This window comes from Chrysemys picta, chromosome 25 (genome assembly GCF_011386835.1).
Source record: "Chrysemys picta bellii isolate R12L10 chromosome 25, ASM1138683v2, whole genome shotgun sequence".
NCBI classification, from domain to species: Eukaryota; Metazoa; Chordata; order Testudines; family Emydidae; genus Chrysemys; species Chrysemys picta.
This window is the reverse complement of record NC_088815.1, coordinates 8,737,457-8,760,987: the sequence shown is the minus strand read 5'-3', so window position 1 is coordinate 8,760,987 and position 23,531 is coordinate 8,737,457. Positions and strand designations below refer to the sequence as shown.

At 54.0% G+C, this 23,531-nt stretch overlaps 1 protein-coding gene across 2 annotated transcripts; it reads left to right on the top strand.

Annotated features, from left to right (window-relative positions):
* The first annotated feature begins 2,502 nt into the window (after positions 1-2,502).
* LOC101933257 (perilipin-3-like) lies at positions 2,503-14,715 on the top strand. Of its 2 annotated transcripts, none has more exons than XM_005281182.4 (8): positions 2,503-2,625; positions 5,712-5,797; positions 6,468-6,663; positions 9,250-9,332; positions 9,718-10,003; positions 12,629-12,828; positions 13,120-13,248; positions 13,376-14,715. In XM_005281182.4, exons 2-8 carry the CDS (start codon positions 5,729-5,731, stop codon positions 13,820-13,822), a joined length of 1,410 nt encoding a protein of 469 aa, XP_005281239.2. In that variant the 5' UTR covers positions 2,503-2,625; positions 5,712-5,728; the 3' UTR covers positions 13,823-14,715. The 2 variants fall into 2 exon arrangements, with proteins under 2 accessions (XP_005281239.2, XP_005281240.2); XM_005281183.3 differs by having other exon boundaries at positions 2,576-2,647.
* Positions 14,716-23,531: the final 8,816 nt, after the last annotated feature.

Below are 23,531 nucleotides of genomic sequence, written 5' to 3'. Positions count from 1 at the left end.
CAGGGCTTTGTCAAGCCGGGCCTTAAAAACCTCTAAGGATGGAGATTCCACCACCTCCCTAGGGAACCCATTCCAGTGCTTCACCACCCTCCTAGTGAAATAGTGTTTCCTAATATCCAACCTAGACCTCCCCCACTGCAACTTGAGACCATTACTCCTTGTTCTGTCATCTGCCACCACTGAGAACAGTCTAGATCCATCCTCTTTGGAACCCCCTTTCAGGTAGTTGAAAGCAGCTATCAAATCCCCCCTCCTTCTTCTCTTCTGCAGACTAAACAATCCCAGTTCCCTCAGCCTCTCCTCCTAAGTCACTTATCAAATTGGCAAATCTAGTTTGTTAAATTCCAGCTTTAAAATCTAACTGGCACTTCATCAAATTCATAAAATCTCTCTCTCTCTCTCACACACACACACACACTAATGAAAGAGGAAGTCCTCACTTTCCTGTAGTCACTTAGGTTCACATGACTGGCTGGAGGGTCATGCATGTGCTACGTGCACCACAGTTCCTCTGATGTGTCACCAACAAACCCCTCCCCCCCCACACCCTGCTGATCCCATCAATATACTTCCATACAGGAGATGGGCCCAAAGCAAAGCACTGAACCCAAACCATCCCACCCATATGGGGGAGCTCAGATCTGAACTCCGTGGCTTGGGTTTATTTGTACACGATGAGGCCTCCTGAATCGGACCCCTTCCAAACTTTAGGGAAGTTCACTCACTTTGTTATACTCCAATTTGGGGGAGGGGAGGGTTGTAAAATTACTCAACTTTGCCCATTCAGCCTGGTATAAGCGGAAACAACACCCTGCAGTCAATGGATTGGGCCCACTTTACACCAGGGCTGTATTTGGCTCAACCACAGCAGTTCCATTCTCCGCAGACAGGACGGCCGACGCTGACCCAATCCTGCCAGGTGCCGAGAGCCCTCAATCCCCTTTGAAGTCCGTGAGTGTTGAGTGTGGCTCGGAAGCCCTTGGTCTCTTTCCAGAAGACATTGTGTGTGTATTCAAGTGGCTGAGACGCAACTTGCTCTCTGAGTTGCCATGGCAACTTAGCCCTGAATAAGAGGAAAGAGCGGTACAAAACCCTCCTGTATTTGCCACGTCCATTACATCACCCTCCTCTTGGGCTCGGAGATGTTCCCAGCACAGCCAGATTTTCAGTGCTCACACCGTGCCAGGCTGGGCTCACCCCCTACTGCACCTTGCGTGGTGACTGTGTCTCCCCCCGTCCCTTCCCCGCCCCGAGGGCTGGCTGTGGGGGAATCACAAGAGATCTGCTGCAGTAAAATAGATCTCATGGATCACTCAGGCTGTTGGGCTGGGCTGGGCAGTTCTGAATGCAAGGTGGGGTCTCGGCTCTTTAATCTCATCCCCGTTATTCCATTAGCCCCCCTGTTCTGCGCTTCCCTTCCTTTCAGGGGCTCATGCTGATTTCTAGGGGTCTGATTTTCAAAGGCGCTGAGACCTCCCATCTGCAGCCGAAGTCAATGAGAGCTACAGGTGTTCAGCACTTCTGCAGAGCCGGCCCCTCGAGTCATGTGGCTTTGTGGGGCTGACCAGCTGAAGCTCTCTCCTTGTCCCACGCATCCATTATCTCAGGGTGGCTTGGGCAGAAAGGCAGCCCTGTCTCAGGGAAGGATTGGCGGTGGTCATTCATCATTGGTCTCCCTGATATTATTTCCTGGGAGCTTGGAGGAGTCAGGCAATTCCTTGTAACTGGCAATTCTGATCATTTTTACACAGCCAGTGCATTCGTTTTACTGGGCCACGAATGTAGCTAGAGTTGCATAAAGGGCCCCTATAGCACCAGTTCCCAACCATGGCCGTGCTCGGCTGTCCTGGTATGTGACCAACACTCTGCCCCCCGTACCGCCTTTGTACCAGCCCCCACTGCTGCCCACCTCCCATTCGACCAGGTAGGCCGAGTCAGCAACGGGCATGGGTCCCGCATGCGATGCCCAGAGCGAGCGTTGCGGTGGGCCAGACTCCAGGGCAGATCGGAGTGCAGGCAACTGAACAGGAGCGTGGGGAGGTCTCGGGGCCAAATGCTGCTCCCCGTCCCAGTGGGGTTACCTCTGATTTGCACTGGTATGCGCCGCATGATCCCAGCCTCCAGCTAGGAAAACTGCATCAGAAAAACAAGGGAACCTGTCACTCCATGGTTCACTCACTCCCCATTATGTAGAGTCCCTCCTTCCTGCCCCCCCATGCTGACTTTTCTTCCGGTGCTGCCCCCCCACACACACACACACACTTTTCTCCTCCAGCACCCCCTCAACGTCCCTGGTGCGCTGCTCCCCCCACCCCGAGCCCGTCCAACAGCGAAACCCCCGTGCGCCAGGCAGCCCAGGGAGTGTGAGTCACATACCGCCCCCCCCAGCCCCAGCCTGCAAGCCCCCCGCAATCGCAACGCACGTGTGCAACCCCACGCCCGCTACGAGCCCGCAACATTCCATTCCTCTGTGTTCCACCCTTCCTGATTGGTCGGGGCGGAGACCTCCCCTTCGCTGATTGGCTCCCGCTCCCTGCCATGTAGACACCAAGTCCGTCCCTCTCCTTTTTATATCAGCTGAGAGCTCAGGCCAGGGGGACGCGCAGGGACCGGATCGGAGCAGAGGTGGGTCTTGGCGGACCCCCGCGTGAGTGGGGCTCCCGTGGGTCCCCGAGCTGGGGGCGGCCGCTGGGGGCTTGGCAGCAAACTTGCAGAGGCGGCTCCCGCTGGGGCGGGGCGGATCTGGCCGCGCTGCCCCCAAGGCAGGGCTGGGGCTCCCCGGGGTCTGAGTTAGATGGGGAGGGTCGCCCTACCGTGTGTCTCCTGCCCCCCCCCCCCGCACATTCTTCAGGGGCGACTTTCCGCAGGGGCCTGGCTCTGCATACCCTGGCTAGCTGGCGTGAGGGGCGCTCCGTGTGGGGGGAGGCACCCTCCTTGCTTGCAGCTGCCCTCCTGGGAACCGCTTCTTGTTCGGGGGGAGGCTGGGGGTGTACGAGGCAATCCCTGTAAAATGGAGTTGGCTGCTGGGCCTGGTTAGATGGGGGGGGGGGTGTTTTTTGTCTGTTGCATCCACGTGTTGCTAGACTCTAAGAAGTCCAGTCTCCAACCAAGTCACTTGTGCCTCCCACTGGCTTTCCCTTCAACCCCCCCCCCCCTCTGCCCTGCAGCGTCGCCCCAAACCAGCCCCCTTCTGCTTGTATCGGCTGTCTTAAAAGGAATGGGCTAGAAACCAGACCCTTAAAGCAGCTTCGCCTTCTCGGTTACTGAAACTTCATGATGACCATTTAACTTTCTTTTTCCCCACTGTGGCATGACTTCAGTGTCCGTGTGACATGGATCAGTTTCACTTTGTTTCCTTGGGAGAGGCGCATTGTTGTAAACATGGCCAGGGAGGGAGCTGATCCAAACCAACTTTCTGCTGAATCATCATTTAAAAATAAAGAAGTTGGTGAGGCTTTGCGACTCTCCCAAGCCCTCAGCTGAAAAGGGCCTTCACTTTAGGCTTAAATTGATGAGCCTGCTGGGGGTTCTTAAAGAGACGGAAAACCAAAATCTAGTTAACTTTTTAAAGTTGCTGAGGGGGCTGTATCTGTTTCTTAGCGCCCCCCTCTTCTCCCCCCCCCTCCCAGTTTTTATGGTGTTGCACTTGCCTACTCTTAAATGTTTCTATCTGCCCTGTCGGGGGAGGGCCCTACCCAAACAGAAGAGGAAACTGACAGATCAGAAGGGAGAATAGGTGAAACTGACTAGACATAAAGTACTGTCAACGTCACAAAATAAACTCAGAGCCGGCTTGTTTCCTCCAACAGTGCCATTCAGACTAGACTGGGGGTTCTCAAACTGGGGGTCATGACCCCCTCAGGGGGTTGCGAGGTGATTATGTGGGGGGTTGTGAGCTGTTAGCCTCCACCCCAAACCCTGCTTTGCCTCCAGCATTTATAATAGTGTTTCAATATAAAAAGTTTTTAATTTATAAGGGGGGAGTCACGCTCATAGGTTTCTTGTGTGAAAGGAGTCACCAGTACAAAAGTTTGCGAACCGCTGGATTAGACTCACAAAAGAGTTGATGGGTTCTAGAAACTTCCAGCTGTAGTAACATTCAAGTGTAACAATAGGTGAATGGATGTATGAATGGCTCTTTTAACGGGACACTGTCCATTTAAAAGAAGTCTGAGTATCCAAGTCTGAGTATCCGTAGTATTGTGCTCTGTGCCAGATAGTAGTGCGTCACTGAGACAGTAAGTAGCCATGTGTCTTATAAGAAGAAGAAAGTATGATGCCAATAGGACCAGTTTCATAAGGTGCATTGATCAGGGTTGGACTTTGGAAGCCAGCCACTGCTGGGGGCATTTCAGAAACAGCTGTGAGCCCTAGATGCCTCTAGGGGGCAGTACATCTGAGTGGGGCAGGTTTGGCTGAGACAACCAATCCATCAAACCACCACCTCTTCCTGTTTATATCCTGGATTGGGTAGATGTTTCCAACCCTATGTAGGTATTATGCAGGACTAAATGACATGGAGAAATGGAGGTCTAGTGCTCTGTCCTAAACTGAATTTAATGGGGAGGTCAAAGCCTCGTCACAACCTAACCACTTCCGAGAGGTTGGAACGGCTTGTAACGCAAGCGAAATGGATTGTGATGTTTCATTGCCGAGTGGCTAACGTGAACCGCTAACAAAAATGGTTGAGACCTTTGGTTGAATGATGGGCAAGTGCCTCAGGCCTGGAAGGGGTATTTGCTTGGGCTTAGGGAGTGTCTTCGGGCCATCAGAGGAGTATGGACAAATCCTGCTTCAATTTGTATTTTCAGGTTGGCTTTATTTAAGCTGTAGCCTGGCGTTAGCTCGGCTGTGGCTCAAAGGCAGTCCCTTGCCTGCTTAACCAAGCAGGCTCCTGAGTGGGTTGATGAGGAGAGCAGTGTTGAAACCGAACCACCTTCTCCTGGCAACAGGGCTGCCTGCTGGGGGTCTCGTCCGGCAGCCCATCACAGAAGTAGCTGAGGGCGTTCTAGAGAGGGGCTGCAGATGCGCCATTGGTGCAAACTAATGAAATCAAAGCCAGAAGTTGAAATATCAAAAAGAGAACTCTCCCAGCTGCTGATCTCCCCCTCCGTGGTCCTGATGCTCAAATTGGGAGCCTTTGTACTCGGTTGCTACCTCACTGATGGGCATCTCCTCCAAATGAGCTATCGGTGTATGTGCTTGTTGCTCCTGTAGGCTTTAACCAAGCTTGTCTCATGGGTCACTTGACATGCTGCTCCCAAGCCATGTTTGTTCCAACCCTGCTTGTGATCAAAGCCGGAACATGCTGCCCAGTTGTAGCTGGGTTGTAACTCGGATATTCAGCTGTGGAGCTGGGTCTGACTTGTTAGCCAGTCTCCTGTTTCCTTAGCGCTGTGTGTCAGGTGGAAATGAAACCCCTGCAAATGCTCCGCTCCTTGTAGCAGCTTCTGAGGCATCATGGGATAGTGCATTCTGGGAAAGCCTGGGCAACAAATACAGACATTGCTGTGCATCTGGCGGGGAGGACAGGCTAAAACAACTGCATCAGGTGGGAGGGGGAAACTGCTAAGTGCTGGGCCATGCTTGTGAGCATATTCACTATTAAGTTATGCACGGAGACTGCAGAAGACAAAGGTTCTCAAGCATTTTTCTCTTTTGGCTGTAACCGTTCCAGTTCTGTGTGGCAACAGTGGTTTTTTATCTTCCAGTTACGTCTGATTTCATCATGTCTTCTGAGGAAAATGCTGCAAACCAGACTTCCCCCCAGAGCGAGGGGCCAGAGCAGCATCAACAGGTAGGTACGCCCAGATTTTAGGGTACTTCACTGCACTAAAATGCACTCCCTGGCATGCTCAGACCCACCTCTTGCTACGAGGCCGGCAACGGTATTGGTGCCGTTGCTGGAGGGTGGTGATATAAGTGTGTGTGTCCAAGACTGAATCCCCTGTATCCATGCAACAGGGGAGAACCATGACTTACTAATGAAGGCACCTGGCTGTCCCCCTAGCTATCAAGCAGCCTAGAGAAGCTTGCTGTGGTGGCAAGATCAGATCTGATGCTACTCTACTCACTAATATAATCTGGGTTAATTTGAAGTCAGCGTATGGATGTGTCCTGCACCTAGTCTCTTCAGTCAAGACCTCCAAGCGAAACCTAACCTCAGCTGCTTTACTCTAGGTCATCATTCAGGAGGTCTGTGATCTTCAAATGTCCTCAGCACCTTCTGAAGTCAATGGGAGGTACAGGAGCTTGGCAGGCTTGGAAAATCAGGCCATGCTCTAGGGCTGAAGATGTCACTGGTGCCTAGAGCATAGAAGTGCCTACAGGGCTACTCCAGCTCACGGTGCTGCTAGGAGGTCTAGCCACCCTTAGTAATAAGAATTCAGCATCAGGGAAGACATGGAGCCAACCCCCTCCAACTGGATGTTACTGATGATGTTTGTTTTTGTTTTGTCCTCTATTAGAATGTCGTGAGCAGGGTGGCCAACCTGCCCTTGGTCAGCTCCACCTATGACATGGTCTCCACGGCCTACACCTCCACCAAAGAGAATCACCCGTACATCAAATCCGTCTGTGACGTGGCGGAGAAAGGCGTGAAGACCATCACCGCCGCAGCTGTGGGTGGCGCCCAGCCCATCCTGACCAAACTGGAGCCACAGAGTGAGTGAGCCGTGAGATGGCAGCATGGTGGTGGGTCAGACTGGGGGACCAGGGAAGCTGGAGTAGCTAGTGAACTGCAACTGGGTGGGAGAGCCATGCTGGTTCATGGGTCTGGTAGCTGAGGGAGTGTTGGGAAGCATAACCTTTCAGCTGAGACTTTCACAGCTCTTTTAGAAGGTTCTTATCTACCCTGAACTCCTCTCAGAAGGTCTATTGCAGTCCTACCAAGCAGGTGAGGTGCCCAGCCTATCTCTGCCTCTGTAGCAAGGAGGCACCTTTACAAAGAAGCCTGGTATGGTCTGCTGCAGACTTCCAGGCACCATGTATGGCGTGACCTATGTGACGGCCGTGCTAGCTTGACCCTAGAGAAGCTACAGTCTGAAGCCCTTCATTACACGTCACTAGGCTGTAGCTGCCTGTCTAACAGTGGAACACACGGATGGTGGTGCTGTTGAGTCAAACACCCTGACATACAGCTGGTGCCCTTTGTCAGGGGTAACCTGCATTTAAAATGGCCTTGTTGTGGCCTCCTTTACTAATTACGGATGTGTGGGGCGGAGGTGGCCCAGAACCAACTGGCCAATGTGGCAACCAGAAACTAGTAAAGCTTTTCAGTGGCGCCTGCAGCCAAACTGAGCTGGCCAGGTGCAGGGTTCCTTGTCGGATGCCCTTGCAAAGATCCGAGGCTCTGGAGGGAGTAGAAGCGTCCCGAAGCCAGAGCACGTACCCTCCCCCTGCACCATGCTCATAGCGGTGTTAAAATCTCCCTCTGTGACCTTGAGTAGGTCTCGCAGCCTGCACGTGTGGCCTCTAGCCCAGATCTTGCAAAAAGAGCTGGTATTGATGCTGGCTCGGAGCAGTGGTGGGGAAGGGAATTGGTTTCACCTTGGGAGACCAGGCCAAGGAAGGCTTTGTTCCTCCAGGGCAGGGAGGTTGGCTCCGCCAGGGGAGCGTAGGGAGATGGAACAGGACTCCTGGGTTTGTTCCAAGCGTGGCCTGACATGCTGTGTACTGGAGCATGTCGTCCCACTCTTGCCTAACTCCCTGGGGCATTGTATGGCTTAGTAGCTGGGGAAGGCTCGACTTCCTTCAGGGGAAGTCTAGGTAACTGAAAGGGGGCTGTTGGTAACCCACACTCGCTTGCTGGGGGTAGGGGCGTCCCTCTTCTCCTGTGTTGCTCTTCTGGCTACAGAGGAGAAGGCTGGACTTACTGGCTAGCGTTTAAATGCTGCTCTGTCAGAGTTGCTGTGAAACGTTCCACCTGGCTGGGTTCCTGCGTTCAAACTGTATCCAATATAACTAAGCTAGCGTGCTGGGACTCCGGCCAACTCAAGAGGCTGGGCAGCTTCTGTAGCAAACAAACTCCTCAGTTAAATCTCTGTTAAATATGAGAGGAGATTAATAAGACTGGGACTCTTCAGCTTGGGAACAAGATGACTAAGGGTGGATATGATAGAGGTCTATAAAATCATGACTGGTGTGGAGAAAGTAGATAAGGAAGTGTTGTTTACTCCTCATAGCACCAAAACCTAGGGGTCCCCAAATGAAATTTAATAGGCGGCATGTTTAAAACAAACAAAAGCAAGTATTTCTTCACACAACGCACAGTTAACCTGTGGAACTCTTTGCCAGAGGATGTTGTGAAGGGTAGGACTATAACAGGGTTTAAAAAAAGAACCAGCCCAGTTCATGGAGGATAGGTCCATCAATGGCGATTAGCCAGGATGGGCAGGGATGGTGTCCCTAGCCTCTGTTTGCAAGAAGCTGGGAATGGGCAATGGGAGATGCATCACTTGATTCCCTGTTCTGTTCATTCCCTCTGGGGCACCTGGCATTGGCCACTGTCGGAAGACAGGATACTGGGCTAGATGGACCTTTGGTCTGACCCAGTCTGGTCATTCATATGTTCCAAGGCAGCAATTGTCACTTGGTGATACCAAACCAGAGATGGGCTCACAGTGCTGATCAGGTCAGCTGTAGGCTAGTCGCTCATGTACCAGCTACAACAGCAGCTGGTAATGATCCATGCAACAGACCCTTGTCCAATCCATGCCAGTAGCTCTTAGGAGCTGCTGGGGACTCCCTGACCACAATAGGTCAGCTGTGGCTGGGGCCATCTCTGTGTGAAGACTGTGATGTCCCTAGTCCCACATGCTGAGTTCTCCTTGGGGAGAGGACTAAGGAATACTGGTGAGTGAAGGCCATGGCAGCGTGTGTTGGTTTTCTACCATAGGCTGATCACATCTCTTGGCCTCTGGGGTAACTATCAGGCTTCAGATAACCTGAGAAATGGAGTGTCCTAATACACTCCTCATGGCTGCCTTGAGTGCAGCTGGCAAGACGTCACCCCTCTGCAGAGCTACCGCTGACCCAGCTCTGATCTCGAGGTCTGTTTCATGCTCTAGAATCCTTCCCAAACTTGGACTAGCCAATGTTCTCCTTGGCAGCCCTGCAGCCTCCCCTCCCTCCCCTCCTCAAACCTGGCACTGCTTGGCAGTGCCCCTTGAAACCTGACTCAGTTACCAACCTACTCTGCTGCTCCAGGCAACTGAGGGGATAAGGCAACCAAACTCTCTCTCTGTCTAGTTGCAACAGTGAATGAGTATGCGTGCAAGGGGCTGGATAAACTGGAGGAGAAGCTGCCAATTCTTCAACAGCCAACTGAAAAGGTGAGCACCTCTGCTTGGAGAACTAGGGATGTGAAACAAGGGGTCTACACTCCCTGGACAGACCAGTCCAGAGAGATGGCAGCTGGGGGATAAGGGGTCGGGGGGCCAGGAAAAGACTCAACTTCTCCTCCCTGGATCTAACAGCTTCTTTGGGCAGGCCAGTTGGCTGGGCACTGAGCTAGCCAATAACCGGCAAAACTCATCCCAGAGGGAGGTGGAGATGAAAACCTAGTGACTGATACTGCTGTAGGCTCCAGGCTCTTATCTGGGTGAATGGTGCCTATTTATATGGGGAAGGCAAAGTAGTCCTAGGATTAACCAGTGCCGCCTCTTCTCTGCTGGCTTAATACTAACCTTGGCCACTGAATGCTTCCCACAATCCTAGGTTGTGGCTGACACCAAGGAGCTGGTGTCTTCCACCGTGACCGGTGCTAGAGATGCCGTCTCCAACACAGTCAACGGAGCGAAGGATGCCGTGACCGGGGTGGTGGACATGGCCAAAGGAGCTGTCCAGGGTAGCATGGAGATGACCAAATCAGTGGTGACCAGCAGCGTGAACACAGTCATGGGGTCCAGAATGGGCCAGATGGTGGTGACTGGAGTGGATGCCATGTTGGGGAAATCGGAAGAGCTGGTGGATCACTACCTCCCCATGACGGATCAAGAACTAGGTCAGTGCATGCTGAATACAGCTGGCTGAAAACTTTCAGCCTAATGGCTTGACCAAAAATGCAGTTTGGGTCAACCCAAAACTAGCTGTGAATGTAACCTGAGTAATTTTGGCCAGTCACAAAATAGCTGGAGGATGTATTTGTGGTGCCCTGCCTACCAGGCTAAGGGGTAGCACTCATTTGGTACCTGGGAATCGCAAGTTCGAATCCCCACTCAAATTTTCTTTAGGCCAAACCAAATCTGACATTTTTGGTGACTCAACAGACACTTCAGTTGTTCAGAACTGCCATGAACCCAGCAAAAATCAGTAACTTACCAGCTCTAACTATCAGAAAATCACAACCCCAGCGACTCTGCACTCCTAGGGTTGCCACATGTGTCCCTCCGCTAGGAGTAGGTGGCCTTAATTCTTACGCTGGTTCTGTGGCTGCAGCAGTGAGAGGCCAATAGGGGGCCCTAAGCAAAGGTGGCTGTTGGCCTTGTGCTGGTCTAGGTGGGGCCCATTTTGGCAGCCTCCCCTCCAACACAGCCACTTTTACTGGGGGAGAGAGCTAGTAAATGGGCCTGCCTCTTGTGCAGGCCACTAGCCCAGCATGACTTGGTGGGAACAAGGCCATTATCCTTGCTGTAACCAAAGCGAAGGTCAGACTCTCTGCCCCTGGCATGGAATGATGAACATAGGCCTGGGGGAGGGTTTGTCGTGGCTCTTGTGATCAAACTACTGTGCTCACATACCTGAGAATCTACTACACTCCTTCCAGGGTTGCTGGGCCCTCAACTCCTTTCCCTGTCCCCTGACAATCTGCAGGCGCTCAGCGTAACATCCTACTGGTAGCACCCCCACCAAGCCAGCCAGGGATGGGTAGAAAACTGGAGCCCTGACATTACGCCTTTTGGAACTGTATTGGTTTGGGGCCTGGCTAGAGCCAGGCAAGACTTCCTGGGTCTGCTGCCCAAAGCAAGTGCCGTTCTAGACCTTGCTCAGTGACTCCAGATCAAATCTCTCCGCTCACAAGCAATGCCTCCCTTTATCCAAACTGCCGGCCCTGCAGCCTCCACCTGGGGTCAGAACTCCAGCGGGGATCTTTCTGGTTCATGCGTCACTCAGACAGTCTGCGTTGGGACTTAACGATTCTGATGCCTCTCTTGGAAGAGCATCTAGTTCCTTGTCCCAGGGCTGGATGGGCTTTGAAGCACGAACCAGAGGAATGGAGAACGCTTGTCTCCAGGTCCACGGGCTGAGTAAGATGGGGGTTGCTTCTCCAAGGCTGTGAAATGCAGACTTGCTCTTCATAGCAGGAGTCTAAACTCGGCTGGAAAGCTGACCCGAGGGCAGTAGCAAATGCAGCTTTTGGTGCCATGCACGGTCAGAGCTAAAAAGCTATTGAGTGTTGTGCCCGTTGGCACTAACTGTGCCCAACAGGTGCCAGAGTTAGGCCCAGCTTGGATCTGAGTGGCAGAACTGTCGAGGAGCCATTTGGAGAGACCTTACTGTGCAACTCCGGGCTTGAGCGCCCCCTGTGCTCCCAGGGAGCCTGGGGTTGGCAGGAGGTAGGGATTGTCAAGGATGCTGGTGCTGTGAAAGGAGCCCTTCTCCTTCCATTGTGTTTAGGCCACAAGCTAGTATGGCCAGCAGGTAATGCCCTGCTGCAGGGATGGGAGCTTCTGCTCAGGCGCTCTCCCTCCTGCACAGCGAACAGTCGGGCACCACTGAATGCCCCTCTTCAAGGTGACTTGCAAAGAGGGTGGGAGTAGGGGGTGTTGCTTGTAAGCCGTCTGCAAGAGCAGCACAGTCGGCTTCAACTCTGACCGTCTGTCACCCTGCCCAGGGTGGCTTCTGTGTCCCGGCCACTAGAACAGGATAGACCTGAGCCTGCAACAACCTTTGGCCTAGCAGACCTCTGGGTCTTGACTCTTTGGGCAGTAGAGGCCCAGACTTCAGATCCTGGGGTCTCGGGTCCAGTCCCTGTGACTCACCTGGGGTGTTGCATGACCCAAAGAACCGAATGTTGGGTCCTGTCTGCCTCTGCTGGAGGTTTTGAGTGTGGCCTGAGCTTTAACCTCTAACTGGAAGGGCTGATTCTCAGCTGTTTGGGAAGAGATGGGTTAACCTACAGGGCCTGAGGACCATGGGTGAACACCGCTCACCCATTCATTACTGGCAATGATCTGTCCTACCTAACAGGTGGAGGAGACCCTTCTTGGCTGCTTTCGGGTGTCAGTACCACAGAGGTTCCTGATCCCTGCAGCCAACTGATCAGTATTGGCCCAGAGCTTCCCTGTGGCACCGTCCCGCTCTGCACCGTCAGCTGCTTGGTAGCACTGCAGAGCTGAAAGGGAGAGCACTTGCTGTAGCCGCCCAGAAGGGTGGGGTGGGAGGGTGGCCTCAGACTCCTCTCACATGGACCCCACTAACAGTCAAACCCAGGGCTGGTGACCGTGGGTCTCCTGCAAGTCCCATTTAACTCTCAGAGCTGGAGAGGATGCTGGCCTGAGTCTGTCAGTGACTGGAGGAGTATCCCCCTTGCTGCTGAAGGCAGAGCAGACGCAGGGCAGAAATCTCCTGCTCTGCTCACGGGACTTTCGCCAGCAGGCTGTTTGACCCGTCTTCTCGTTCTCTCCAGCTAAACTGGCCACGTCTGTGGAAGGCTTCGAAATGGCGTCCGTGGAGCAGCAGAAGCAGCAGCAGAGTTACTTCGTGCGCCTGGGGTCCCTGTCCACCAAGCTCCGCCACCGAGCCTACCAGCACTCCCTGGGCAAGCTGAGGCATGCCCGGCAGAGCACCCAGGAGGCTCTGTCCCAGCTCCACCAAACCATCGAACTGGTAGGAACACAGATCTCCCCATGCCACCTCCCAGGTCACTTTGTTCTGGCGCTTAAGGCAAATCCTAATGGGTTCGTACTTCTCTCTGGTCAGACGTCTTGATTCACAATCCATGGCCCATGCACAGGTGACCGAGGACTATCCTCGGCTGGTGTCGGTCAGCACAGTGCCACTGACTTCAGGCAAGCTAGTGACCTCTTCCAGCTGAGGATCTGGCCCGGGGACTCCTTCCTTGCTGCTGACCACAAGTATCTTGACTTCTGGTTCTCTGTTCCCTCTGTCCCTTGCCAGATTGAACATGTCAAGCAGGGTGTGGACCAGAGGCTCCATGACGGCCAGGAGAAACTACACCAGATGTGGCTGGAGTGGAGCGGGAGGCAGTCGGAGGGGAAAGAGGACTCCGACACTGCACAGCCAGAGGTATCTTGCCATGGAGGGTGGCGGGAGAGGTGTCCTAGGCTACTGCAAAGTGACCTCTTAGGCAGGGTGAGTGTCACACATCCTGGGAAGCAGCTTCCCTTAATGGGTGTTCTTGCTTCCCTGGCAGGTAGAATCTCGGACACTGGTCATGTTCCGTGGCATCACCCAACAGCTGCAAACCACCTGCCTCAACCTGATGCCCAATGTCCAAGGCCTCCCCACCAGCATCCAGGATAAGGTGCGGCAGCTCCGTCACAACGTCGAAGAGCTCCACGCGTCCTTCTCCGCTGCCCATTCCTTCCAAGATCTGTCCAGCGCCGTCCTGACCCAGAGCCGGGAGAGGGTGGCCAAGGCCCGGGAGTCTATGGACGAGCTGCTGGACTACGTGGTGCAGAATGCTCCCCTGCCTTGGCTTGTGGGACCTTTTGCTCCCAGGCTGGTAGAGCTACCAGAAATTCCAGCGGCTGGAAAGGATGGGGAGGAGGAAGCGGCTGGCTGCACCGCCCAGCAAGGAGAAGATGAGAAGATGGACAGCACAGCTCAGCAAGCCTCCGTGCCAAAGGAGGACCCTTAGTCGGCTCCGTATACCTGCAGTTGGCTTCTTGTGAGGGAAAGAACTTGTATACAATTCACTTGTGTGGACACAGGGGGGCTTGTGTGTCACCTGCATCTGGGGAAGGGTGGCAGGGTGTTAATGTAGATAAGCTGGCTGTGTGTGGAACTCCCTGTTGGCCTCACTTCTGAGACTCTACTCTCTTCCTTGCCAATCTTTTGTGCCTTCTCTAGCTCCTCTGGGTGACTCCTTCCACAGGTGAACTCCAGCCCATGGCAGAAGCATCGCCTCAAAGCAAAGCCAGGGTGTCTCAATGGGAACTCTATCTGGAGGCTGTAAAGTGCCCTTAACTAGGGGCTTGCTCAGAGCAGGGCAGGGAGAGGACACAACCTTCATGGCAATAGCACTGAACTCCAGCAGCTAACGGACCTGTAAGATTTCAGTTATCCAGGCTCTTGACTACATAACAGCCCCTGAGCACTGCAAACGGGAGTGCAAAGCCTGGATTAGCTGTAGGGTTAGTTGCAGAACCTGACCCTCGTAGGGCCCATTCCCTGGGCAGCTGTATCCTTAAATGCAATCAAAAAAGGGATCATTATTAAAATAAAAAAATCTATTCCCCCTGTTTGAAATGTCCAGGCCTCCCACTCTCATGCTCTAAAGCGCTATAAAGCCATTTGAACCCTGACAGCCTGTGAAATGACAGTTCTAGCCAATAAAGCAGGAATGACTCTGCCATTGCAAAGAAGGCGTAATTGGTGCTGCACTGTCCCAGAACTGATCTTCCAAGGGGCTTGTAACTGAAAATCAATAGAGAGAAATCTCGGGCTAATTTTCCCTCCTGTAAGTGCCACTAACGGTTTGTATCTTGTAGAATAACTGGGTTTTTTCACAATAAAATGTATTGGCATTCACCTGATGCTCTGGTGTCTCTGTAAGCACCTTCCCTCTCCTCTTCTCATCATTCACTAGAGAGGAGGTGACCACCACAATCCCTACAATGGGTTTAAAATCTCCTGCCTTAAACCCAACTCCCACCTTTTCAGAGTCCAACCATGACCCTTTAAATGACAAGGGTTGGTGACACTGGACTCCTCCTACCCCCCAGGAGAGGAGTCTAAGCCGTTCCCAAGGAAATAGCGCTCCTCACTCAAATCCTATTGGTAATTTTGCCTTCTAGTCGGAGCTTAGGAATGCTGGGCAGAGCCCAAGACCCCATGGTGCTAGGCTAGATGGTCTTGCCCAAAGAACTGCAGGCCTCTTGAGCAATCCCATTACAAGCCTCCAAACTACACCATGGCCACAAAGAGCAGTTGTGCCCTCCTGCCGTACCTAAACTGCTCTTATCTGCCTCCATAGCCTCACTCTTTCTCCTAAAGGCCAGAAACTTGTCACTTTCTGTTGGTGTGTGTAGTAGCCTCCTTAACACTGCATCTGGCCCAGGTCTCCCCTTAATGCTGCATTCAGGACATCTATAGCCAACGCTGACGTTCAAGTAACTGTGCCCTTCTCTCTCTCCTTGGACAGAGGTACCAGAATGTGGCCACCTTCAGCCCCTCACATTCCATCCTGGCTTTCAAGCCCTCTCCTAGGGTTTGCTAGAAGTCCCTTACTGTAGTCTCTGGCCAGCACTAAACTTCTGTCTTGAACTCGCCTTGTGGGATTAGGTAGCACAAGCAAGTGGAGGATCGGAATGCCTACTGTGTAAAACTGCTAGCAATGGCGCAGTGATCTTCACGGAGGCTATGTCTCTTCCTTTTTGGGGTCAAACTCTGGGAGTAGGGATTTTAATTTACTATTTTGGGGGTAGGTTGGATAGAAGCATCTACTGAGTTGCTGTCTTTACAGGGGAAATGTCTTTGAAGGCTGTGGCATCATCTAGACTGGATTCACCCGTTCACCTCCATCTTTCTCCCCTTCTAGTTACTCTGTAATACTTGTGTGTTGCTGCTTCAATACCCCAGCGATCGTTCTTCTCCTGTGCTGTGGCTTTCTGCAGTAGGCCCCTAATGCAAGCTGGAGCCAGAGGTGACGTGATAGACCTTCTTCACAGCCCCAGTTCATGGCCAGATACAGCAGTCATCTCCTCTAGCATGGCAGGGATCACCCCTCCTTAGGACAGTGGGTGCAGCTGGAGTCTGCAGGCTCTGGCCTGTAGAAAGTTGTAAGGAGCAGGTTGTCTTTCCCATCCTCAAACACAGACTCCCTAAACTCTGTTCTCATGCTCTGGCAGAAACCCCCCCCCCCACACACTTGACTCAGATGCTGTTGCCGTCTCACCCAGGTGACTGAGTGGACTGGACCCCCCCACACACAAGTTACTGGTACTCAGGTTGTATTCAGGCTTCTGTCCTATGTTGTGACTTCAGGGGAACCATTTTGCACCTCTGAGGCTGGGCTTCCCTAGCTAATATGGAGATACTCAGTTGTGCCCAGCCTGAGCTCTCTGTGACCTGAGCAATCCCACCCTTGCTGGGGGCTGGCTTCTCCAAACCAGGGGCAGCTTCAATGCTCTCCACATTGTTTCCATGGTTCAAAGGCAGAGGGAGCCACATGCTAAGACTTGGTGGGTGTTTTTTTGCTTCTCTGTAGCAGCAACTCCAAGCATTTCCTGCTTGGCCTTTTAAGCAGCTTTGTAGGGTTTTTAATTCTCACCACTACATGTTGCCTAGGGTTACCATACGTCCTCTTTTTCCCGGACATGTCTGGCTTTTCGGCACTCAAACCCCCGTCCGGGGGGAATTGTCAAAAAGCTGAACATGTCCGGGAAAATGGCAGCTCTGCTCCTCCCCTGACTCTTCGGCTATGGGCTTCAGGCAGCCCCCTTGCCTCCGGACCCCAGCCACCGGCCGAGCACTTCCCCTCCCGGGCTCCGGCGGCGCAGGGTCCGGAGGCAAGGGGGCTGCCCGAAGCCGGTAACGCTGGGGCAGCTTGGCTCTTAAACAGAGCCAAAGAGTCAGGGGAGGAGCAGAGCCTCTGGCCGCGGCGGCTTTGCTCCTCCCTGACTCTTCAGCTCTGTTTAAGAGCCGAGCGCTACGGGCTTCGGGCAGCCCCCATGCCTCCGGACCCTGCGCCGCCGGAGCCCGGGAGGGGAAGTGCCCGGCTGGGGGCGCAGGGTCCAGAGGCAAGAGGGCTGCCCGAGCGCTACCGGCTTCACGGTTTGCCGGGCAGCCTCCAGACCCTACGCCCCTGGCTGGGCGCTTCCCCTCCCGGGCTCCAGCTGCGCTGGGGAAGCGCCGGCCGGGGGCGCAGGGTCTGGGGGCTGCCCGGCAAACCGTGAAGCTGGTAGCGCTTGGGCAGCCCTTTCCGCGTGGCTGGGAGTGGGAGGGAGGAGGGGGCGGAGTTAGGGCGGGGTTGAGGTGGGGAAGGGGCAGACTTGGGGCAGGGCTGGGGTGGGAAATGGGCAGGGCCAGGACCCCGTGGAGGGTCCTCTTTTTTTTATTTATTAGGTATGGTAACCCTAACGTTGCCAGGCAGCTCCGTCTGTGCTAATGTGCAATCTGGATTTAAACTGGCCTGAGCAAACAACCCTTGGATGCAGGGGGAAGCAGGCAGGTCTGTCACTCAAATTATCAAAGAAAAACCACATTTAATGGCAGGGCACACCTCAGCCACCCAAGACTTTCCCCTTGCCCATCCCCAACTGATACCAGAATATACCATGTACCCTGCCGGCATCAGACTTGTACTCTGATACAAACCCTTAACTCTGACCCTCGTCTGCCAGCATCAGCACAGCTGGCTGTCACCTTCTATACTGCGGAGACATTCTCCAAGAGCCTGGGTAAGGTTTTTGCAGTAGAGTGGAGAGGATGTGACCGACTCTATCCCAGAGCTAGTTATGAGGCAGCGGAAGAAGAGTGATGGGGTTCCTCCTGGGGGCTATTTCTTGCTCTGTGTTCGAGGTAGGCTAGCCACTGAAAGGCAGCGTGCAGGGGCTAAGATAGGGGTTTGTCACCTTAGAGACCCAGGTTCTGGGCTGGCAGACACCTTGCTGGCATGGAGCTATGCTGTACCCCCAGTTTTGGGACAGTCACTTAGAGGAACCCCTCTTAGTGTGCCAGGCCCCTAAGAGGGGGGTGTCTCTTCCCCCTAGTTGGGCTGTGGCTGTCCCCCTGTCTACTCCAGGTGAGAGCCCCCACTCTTTCCAGCAGCCAGTGCTTATCCTCACACCTGCCCATCCTTTGGTCTCGAGCTGGGGGATGTTGCGGAGAGGTGGGGAAATCCATCTCCCTCTGGGGCATCGGCTGCTAGGTGTCAATGCCCTGGTGCTTGGATTTGCCACTGTCTTTTGAGATGGGGTCAGCCTCGGCCCGTCCTTTTTTAATGACCCATACAAGCTCAGACAGCCAGGCGATGCTCAGACCTACATTTCTTAGCCTGCCCCAAAAGTAAACTGTCCCTTTCTGCCCACCAGGTAACAATGCAGCATATAGGGGAAACTGAGGCACGCACTGGCATCATAAAAATATTACAGAAAATTACCACTTCATGACACTTGCATAAGCTAAAACGTGTGTGGGGGGGTGTATGTTCAGCAGCTCTTCCCTGACTGTTTTCTAGGTTAGGTTCATGGCCTTTGTCACAGTTCAGGGCAACTGCGCCCATATTCCCCCTCCGTAGTCTAGCCAGGGCACCTGCTTCTGGGCTCCCAGCCGTCACCACTGTTGGTCGGAGACCCACATCTCTCTCTCCCTCCCAGCCAGGTTTGTTTTCCAGGCTGCACAGTTCCCTGCCTCCACCGTGAGTGCCCCAGCAAGCCAGACTGCCTGAGCAGGTCTGTTCCTGTGATTTGCTTTCTCCTCCGAGGCTATCACAAGGGTGATCGCCCACAGCTCAGGGCTACCCCCAGCCCTTGCTAAGCAAGCACATGTGTTCTTATGGTGAAACGTTCCAAAGAAAACCTATTAAACATCATAAAAGAACCTCCACACGCGTTCCCAAAGATCACCCAGCCGCTCCAGCTTCATCAGCATGTTAAAATGTAGCAGGCTCAGTTTGGGGCACGTATTTTCCGTGATGGCTGGAGATGTTATGAAATGCTGCGTAGACAAACCCTCTTGGTGTCTGTCTGATATTCCAGGAATCAGCAGGCACGTGGTGGCCACGCGACAGGGCCCAGCCTGTTGCACATTTCTTGCAAAATGAGGCCAAAGAAAAAAGAAGACAAGCCAGCAGAAAACATTGCGAAGAGGGGTGATGTAAAAATGTTGTTGTTCTCTCTGTAATCATACTAACCTAGCGCTTTTCATCAGTAGACCTCAAAGCGCTTGACAAAGGCACTCAGCATCATTATCCCTGTTTTACAGATGGGGAAACTGAGGCACAGAGCAGGGACAGGACTTGCCTAAGGTCACCTAAGCAGCTGAGTTAGGATGAGAACTCAAGTCCCAGTCTGGTGCTGTAGCCACCGGGCCATATGCTGCCTCTGGACCGTTTCATTGTTCAAGGAAGCGCCATGAAGCACTGATGATAGTGCTCAAAGTGCATCTATGCTTTGGGGGATTTGGGGTTTTTTTGCCATTTCCATGAGATGTTTACAAAATAAAAGTTTAAGGCGCCTGTAAAAACGGAGCTCGGTAACTCGGCTGCCGCTGCACCGCAACATCCGAAGTCCCATTACTCCTGCCTCCAGCGCTAACGGTGAACGATCTTCTACCGCCCAGACAGCGACTGGTTAACCAACCCAAATGCTGTGAGTTCCGGCAGGCAGGGCCGGCTTTAGGCCAATTCCACCAATTCCCCCGAATCGGGCCCCGCGCTTAAGAGGGCCCCGCGCCCAGTGGCAGGGTCGCCCAGAGTGGGGGGCAAGTGGCAGAGAATCCCTTCCTGGCTAGAGGCACCTTTTAAATTTTTACTCACCCGGCGGCGCTCCAGGTCTTTGGCAGCGTGTCCTTCACTCGCTCCGGGTCTTTGGCGGCACTTTGGCGGTGGGTGCTTCAGTGCCGCCGAAGACCCGGAGCGAGTGAAGGACCCGCCACCAAAGACTAGGAGCGCGGCCCAGTGAGTACAAGCCCCACGTGTTTTTTTTAACGTGGTTTTCTTTTTTTTTTAAGTCATCCCTGTCGGGGCCCCGTCAAAACTGTTCGAATCGGGCCCTGCACTTCCTAAAGCTGGCCCTGCCGGCGGGGACGTGCTCGCTATCGACACCTCAACAGCGGTAGCCTAATGCCGCACGCACCTGGGAGAATGGAGAGGAGCAGCCAAGGGCTGTCGGAGCCCTTTCTCCTCCCCAGAGCTAGGATGGGCCATAGCAACACAGCACTAGCAACAATGGGTAATAATAGACCAGTTGTATTTCTGCTCCAAACGCAGTCCCCACCCCACTGGTGCTTGACGGCCTGATAGGATCGCTGCCCAAAGCAGCCGTCCAGTGACTCGGGATTGAAAGCAGCCACAGAAAGGGGAAGATCCTTTCAGGCCCTAAAAGCAAGGGTCTTATCTCCTGAACTAGGTGTGGTTTTAGCCATGGGGTGAGGGGATTGTTCCGCTCAAAGAGAACAATAGAATCAAAGCGTGCTGATTTGGGATGAGTGTTCGGAGCTGCACGGGCACCACTTTAGTACTGGGGAACTAATCATTCTTTAGCTTGCACTGAATTGATCTCCACTCCAAGTTCGCTGGAGTTCCCAGCGCTGCAGTGCCGTCGCTGCTCCTGGCAAGGATTGCATGCTCATTCGAGGGCTCTGTAGCTAGACGCCAGTTGGATTCCTCTTTAGAGTTACAGCCTAGTGAAGGTGCTGCAGCCTGCATCATTTTTACAAGCGGTGTCTCCACAACTGCAGTTCCCGTTTCTATCGACTGCTGTCGTTTTCACTAGCTAGAATATCCAATTAGGCCCAGATCGGCAGAGGTACTTCGGCACCTAGCTCCCGTTGATTTCAATACCGCAGTACCTATGAAGCTCTGGACTTCGCTGTCCTAAACTGCTGTATAGTGTTGCGGCGAGCTGTTAAGCGGCTGCTGTGTTCCACCTCAGAGGTGGCTGCATTGCATTAGTGGTCGAGGTGATCCTGGAGTGATCCTTTGTAAAGCACCTTAGGGCGGAAGGTGCTGTAGACGTGCTACGTGTTTTACTTTCATTCTCCTAGTGGAAAATACTCCAAGTTCTGCTGATGCCGTAGCAGAGGAGGGAAGACTTCAAGGAAGAGGCTATCCGGCTTTCCTAGGCCTGTTGGACTGTGAACTAGGCCTGTGTGGCACTGAACTTTACCCAGCCCTTTATCTGCCCCATCACGTGGTGAATGCATTGGGGTGTGCAACTTTTTCTAAACTTTCTCCGTCTGTTCCATTCCATCAGCCTCTGTACCAGCTTGTGATACGAACGTAGGCTGAGGAAGTGCAGGGAATTTCATAGATGTGTAGGGCTGGAAGGGACCTCGAGAAGTCGTCTAGTCCAGCCCCCTGCACTGAAGCAGGACCAAGTAAACCAAGACCAGCCCTGACAGGGGGTTTGTCCAACCTGTTCTTTAAAACCCCCACACCCTGCCTTGGAATCCTATTCCAGTGTAGGTAGAAAGTCTCCCTTGCTGCAGTTTAAGCCCATTACTTCTTGTCCTGAACATGAACCTGGACAACAACTGATCTCCATCCTCTTTATAACAGCCCTTAACAAATGTGCAGACTGTTATCAGTCCCCCTTCAGTCTTCTCTTCTCAAGCCAGGTGCAGTGGCCGAGTGGTTAAAGCCCCTGGCTCCCCTCCTGCAGGTTGCGGATTTGAGTCTGGCTTGATCTCCCCACCTCTAGTTCACCCAGCTGCAGAATGGGTGCCTGATCCGTTGGGTTAGGGCAGGTGGGCAAAGGCGGTTGGATGTGACCTCTCCTGTGTCCCACTGGCTGCAAGACTGGCATCAGCCCGATGAGCCATTGGCTCAGGGGAACTTGGATTTTCTGAGCCTAGTCCCCTGTGCGCTGCTTTGGAGAGAAGCTAAATGTAATGCACTCCCCAGGGGCAGGGAAGGAGAGCAACAGGCAGCTAAATCAGGAAGTGGAGCAGCAGGTCTTGCCGTGACTTGTCCTTTGGCACCTAATTTAGTATCTCCCTTCCCTGGGAGCTCAGCACACCCGTGTCCGTAAGAGCCAGTCTAGTCCCCACCAGCAGGGAAGTGACTGATCAGATTCACGTTAGCCGGTTTCCCACCAGAGAATGGGGCTGCGCCTTCAGTCCAGGCCTGACATCACAGCTCAGGACAACAGGGGTCAAGGCTCAGTGCAGCTTTCCAAACCCAGACCTGACGCTGCCGCCTAACCGGTGGAGTGGCAATTATAACAACAAGCCCTTCCTCTGATAGCACTTTTCAGCTGCAGATCTCCAACCAGGGCGGGCAGTAGCATTAGTCCCATTTTACAGATGGGGAAATTGAGGCACCGAGCAGGGAACTGACTTGCCCCAGGTCACCCAGCAGGCCCGGGGCACAGCCAGGAAGGTCTCCTGAGTTCCAGCCCAGTGCCCTCTCCACTAGGCCATAAGAGAGATTATTTACAGCCCGAGTTGCTGGAAGGATGCCCGGCAGGGGTGGCTTTGTATAGCCATCTGGCAACAGAGAACTGGCTCAGCTCAGCTCACTCTTTAAATGGATTTCGAGTCACTCTGCCACCAGACGCAGCCGGAGAGAATCCCCTGGGGCCTGGGTTAATTCGGCCCCTCGAGCGTTGAACTCTTCACCAGCTCGCACTCCACCCACCACCACCCTGGGCCTGAGGCTCAGGGCCCGATCTGCAGAGGGGCCGAGCGCCGCGGCGTTGTCATTAGCAGTCCAAGGTGCTTGGCCCCTCTGCAGATCGGGCCCTTAGAAGGGGGGAGGGGGGAATGACGCAGCCACAAAACGCTCCCCGAATGGCTAATTCAGGGGCTTGATTGCAGGAAACAAGGCACTTCCATTGGCTCCACTCTGGTCCCCAGCAGTTTTACTTTCGCATCTGCTCAGATTCTGCCTCCGCGCCCCCTTAGAGGGGCGACACGGCAGGAGTCACTGGGATAGGCGTTAACAGCAGCTCCGCCACGCTGCATGCAACCTGGTGCTCTAAATGCCTGCAGCTGGATCAGTCCAGCCTCAGGCCCACCCTCCCTGCAGTCTGGAGGGGTCCCCAGTGACCCCCTCAGCACAGAGCCCTGCCTGGCACATGGCAGCTGAGCCAGAGACCCTCCGAAGCTGCCAGGCTCTGGAGCCAAGCCAAACTGGGGCCTCGCTCCCGGCTGCAGCTGGCGGACGTCGCACTGCGCTGCAGGACCGTCAGCAACGCCGGCACCCATCAGCCCCCCTGGTCTGAGCTCTCTGCTAACCAGCCTGCCTCTCCCCAGGGCCGTGGGCTCAAACGGTCCTGAACCAAAAAGCGCCGGCGGGGGGCCCGTGACAGGGATCCATGCAGCCGAGCGCAGAACTGGGGCGCTCGCAGAGGTTGTGCTGTTGTATGATTGGAGTCTACAGTAGGGATCTGCCTGCACCAAACAGCCCCCCCCCCCCCCGCCCCCCACGGCAGCTGTGGGCCTGTGGCCCATCCCAATGACTGGGCAAGACCCTGGCGCAGGGGTCGCAGAGGGAGAGCTGGACCTGTGATTAACCCCTCTCCTCACCCCCCACCCCCCGCAGCCTCCAGGCACAGAGCAGACAGTTTGTCAGCCTCCGTGCACCAGAGTGAAGCTGGGGAAGACCCAGACCCACATAATACCAGCAGCCCCCCTCCCCCCAGAGACCCCTGGCAGCATCATTCCCTCCTACACCCCCCAGG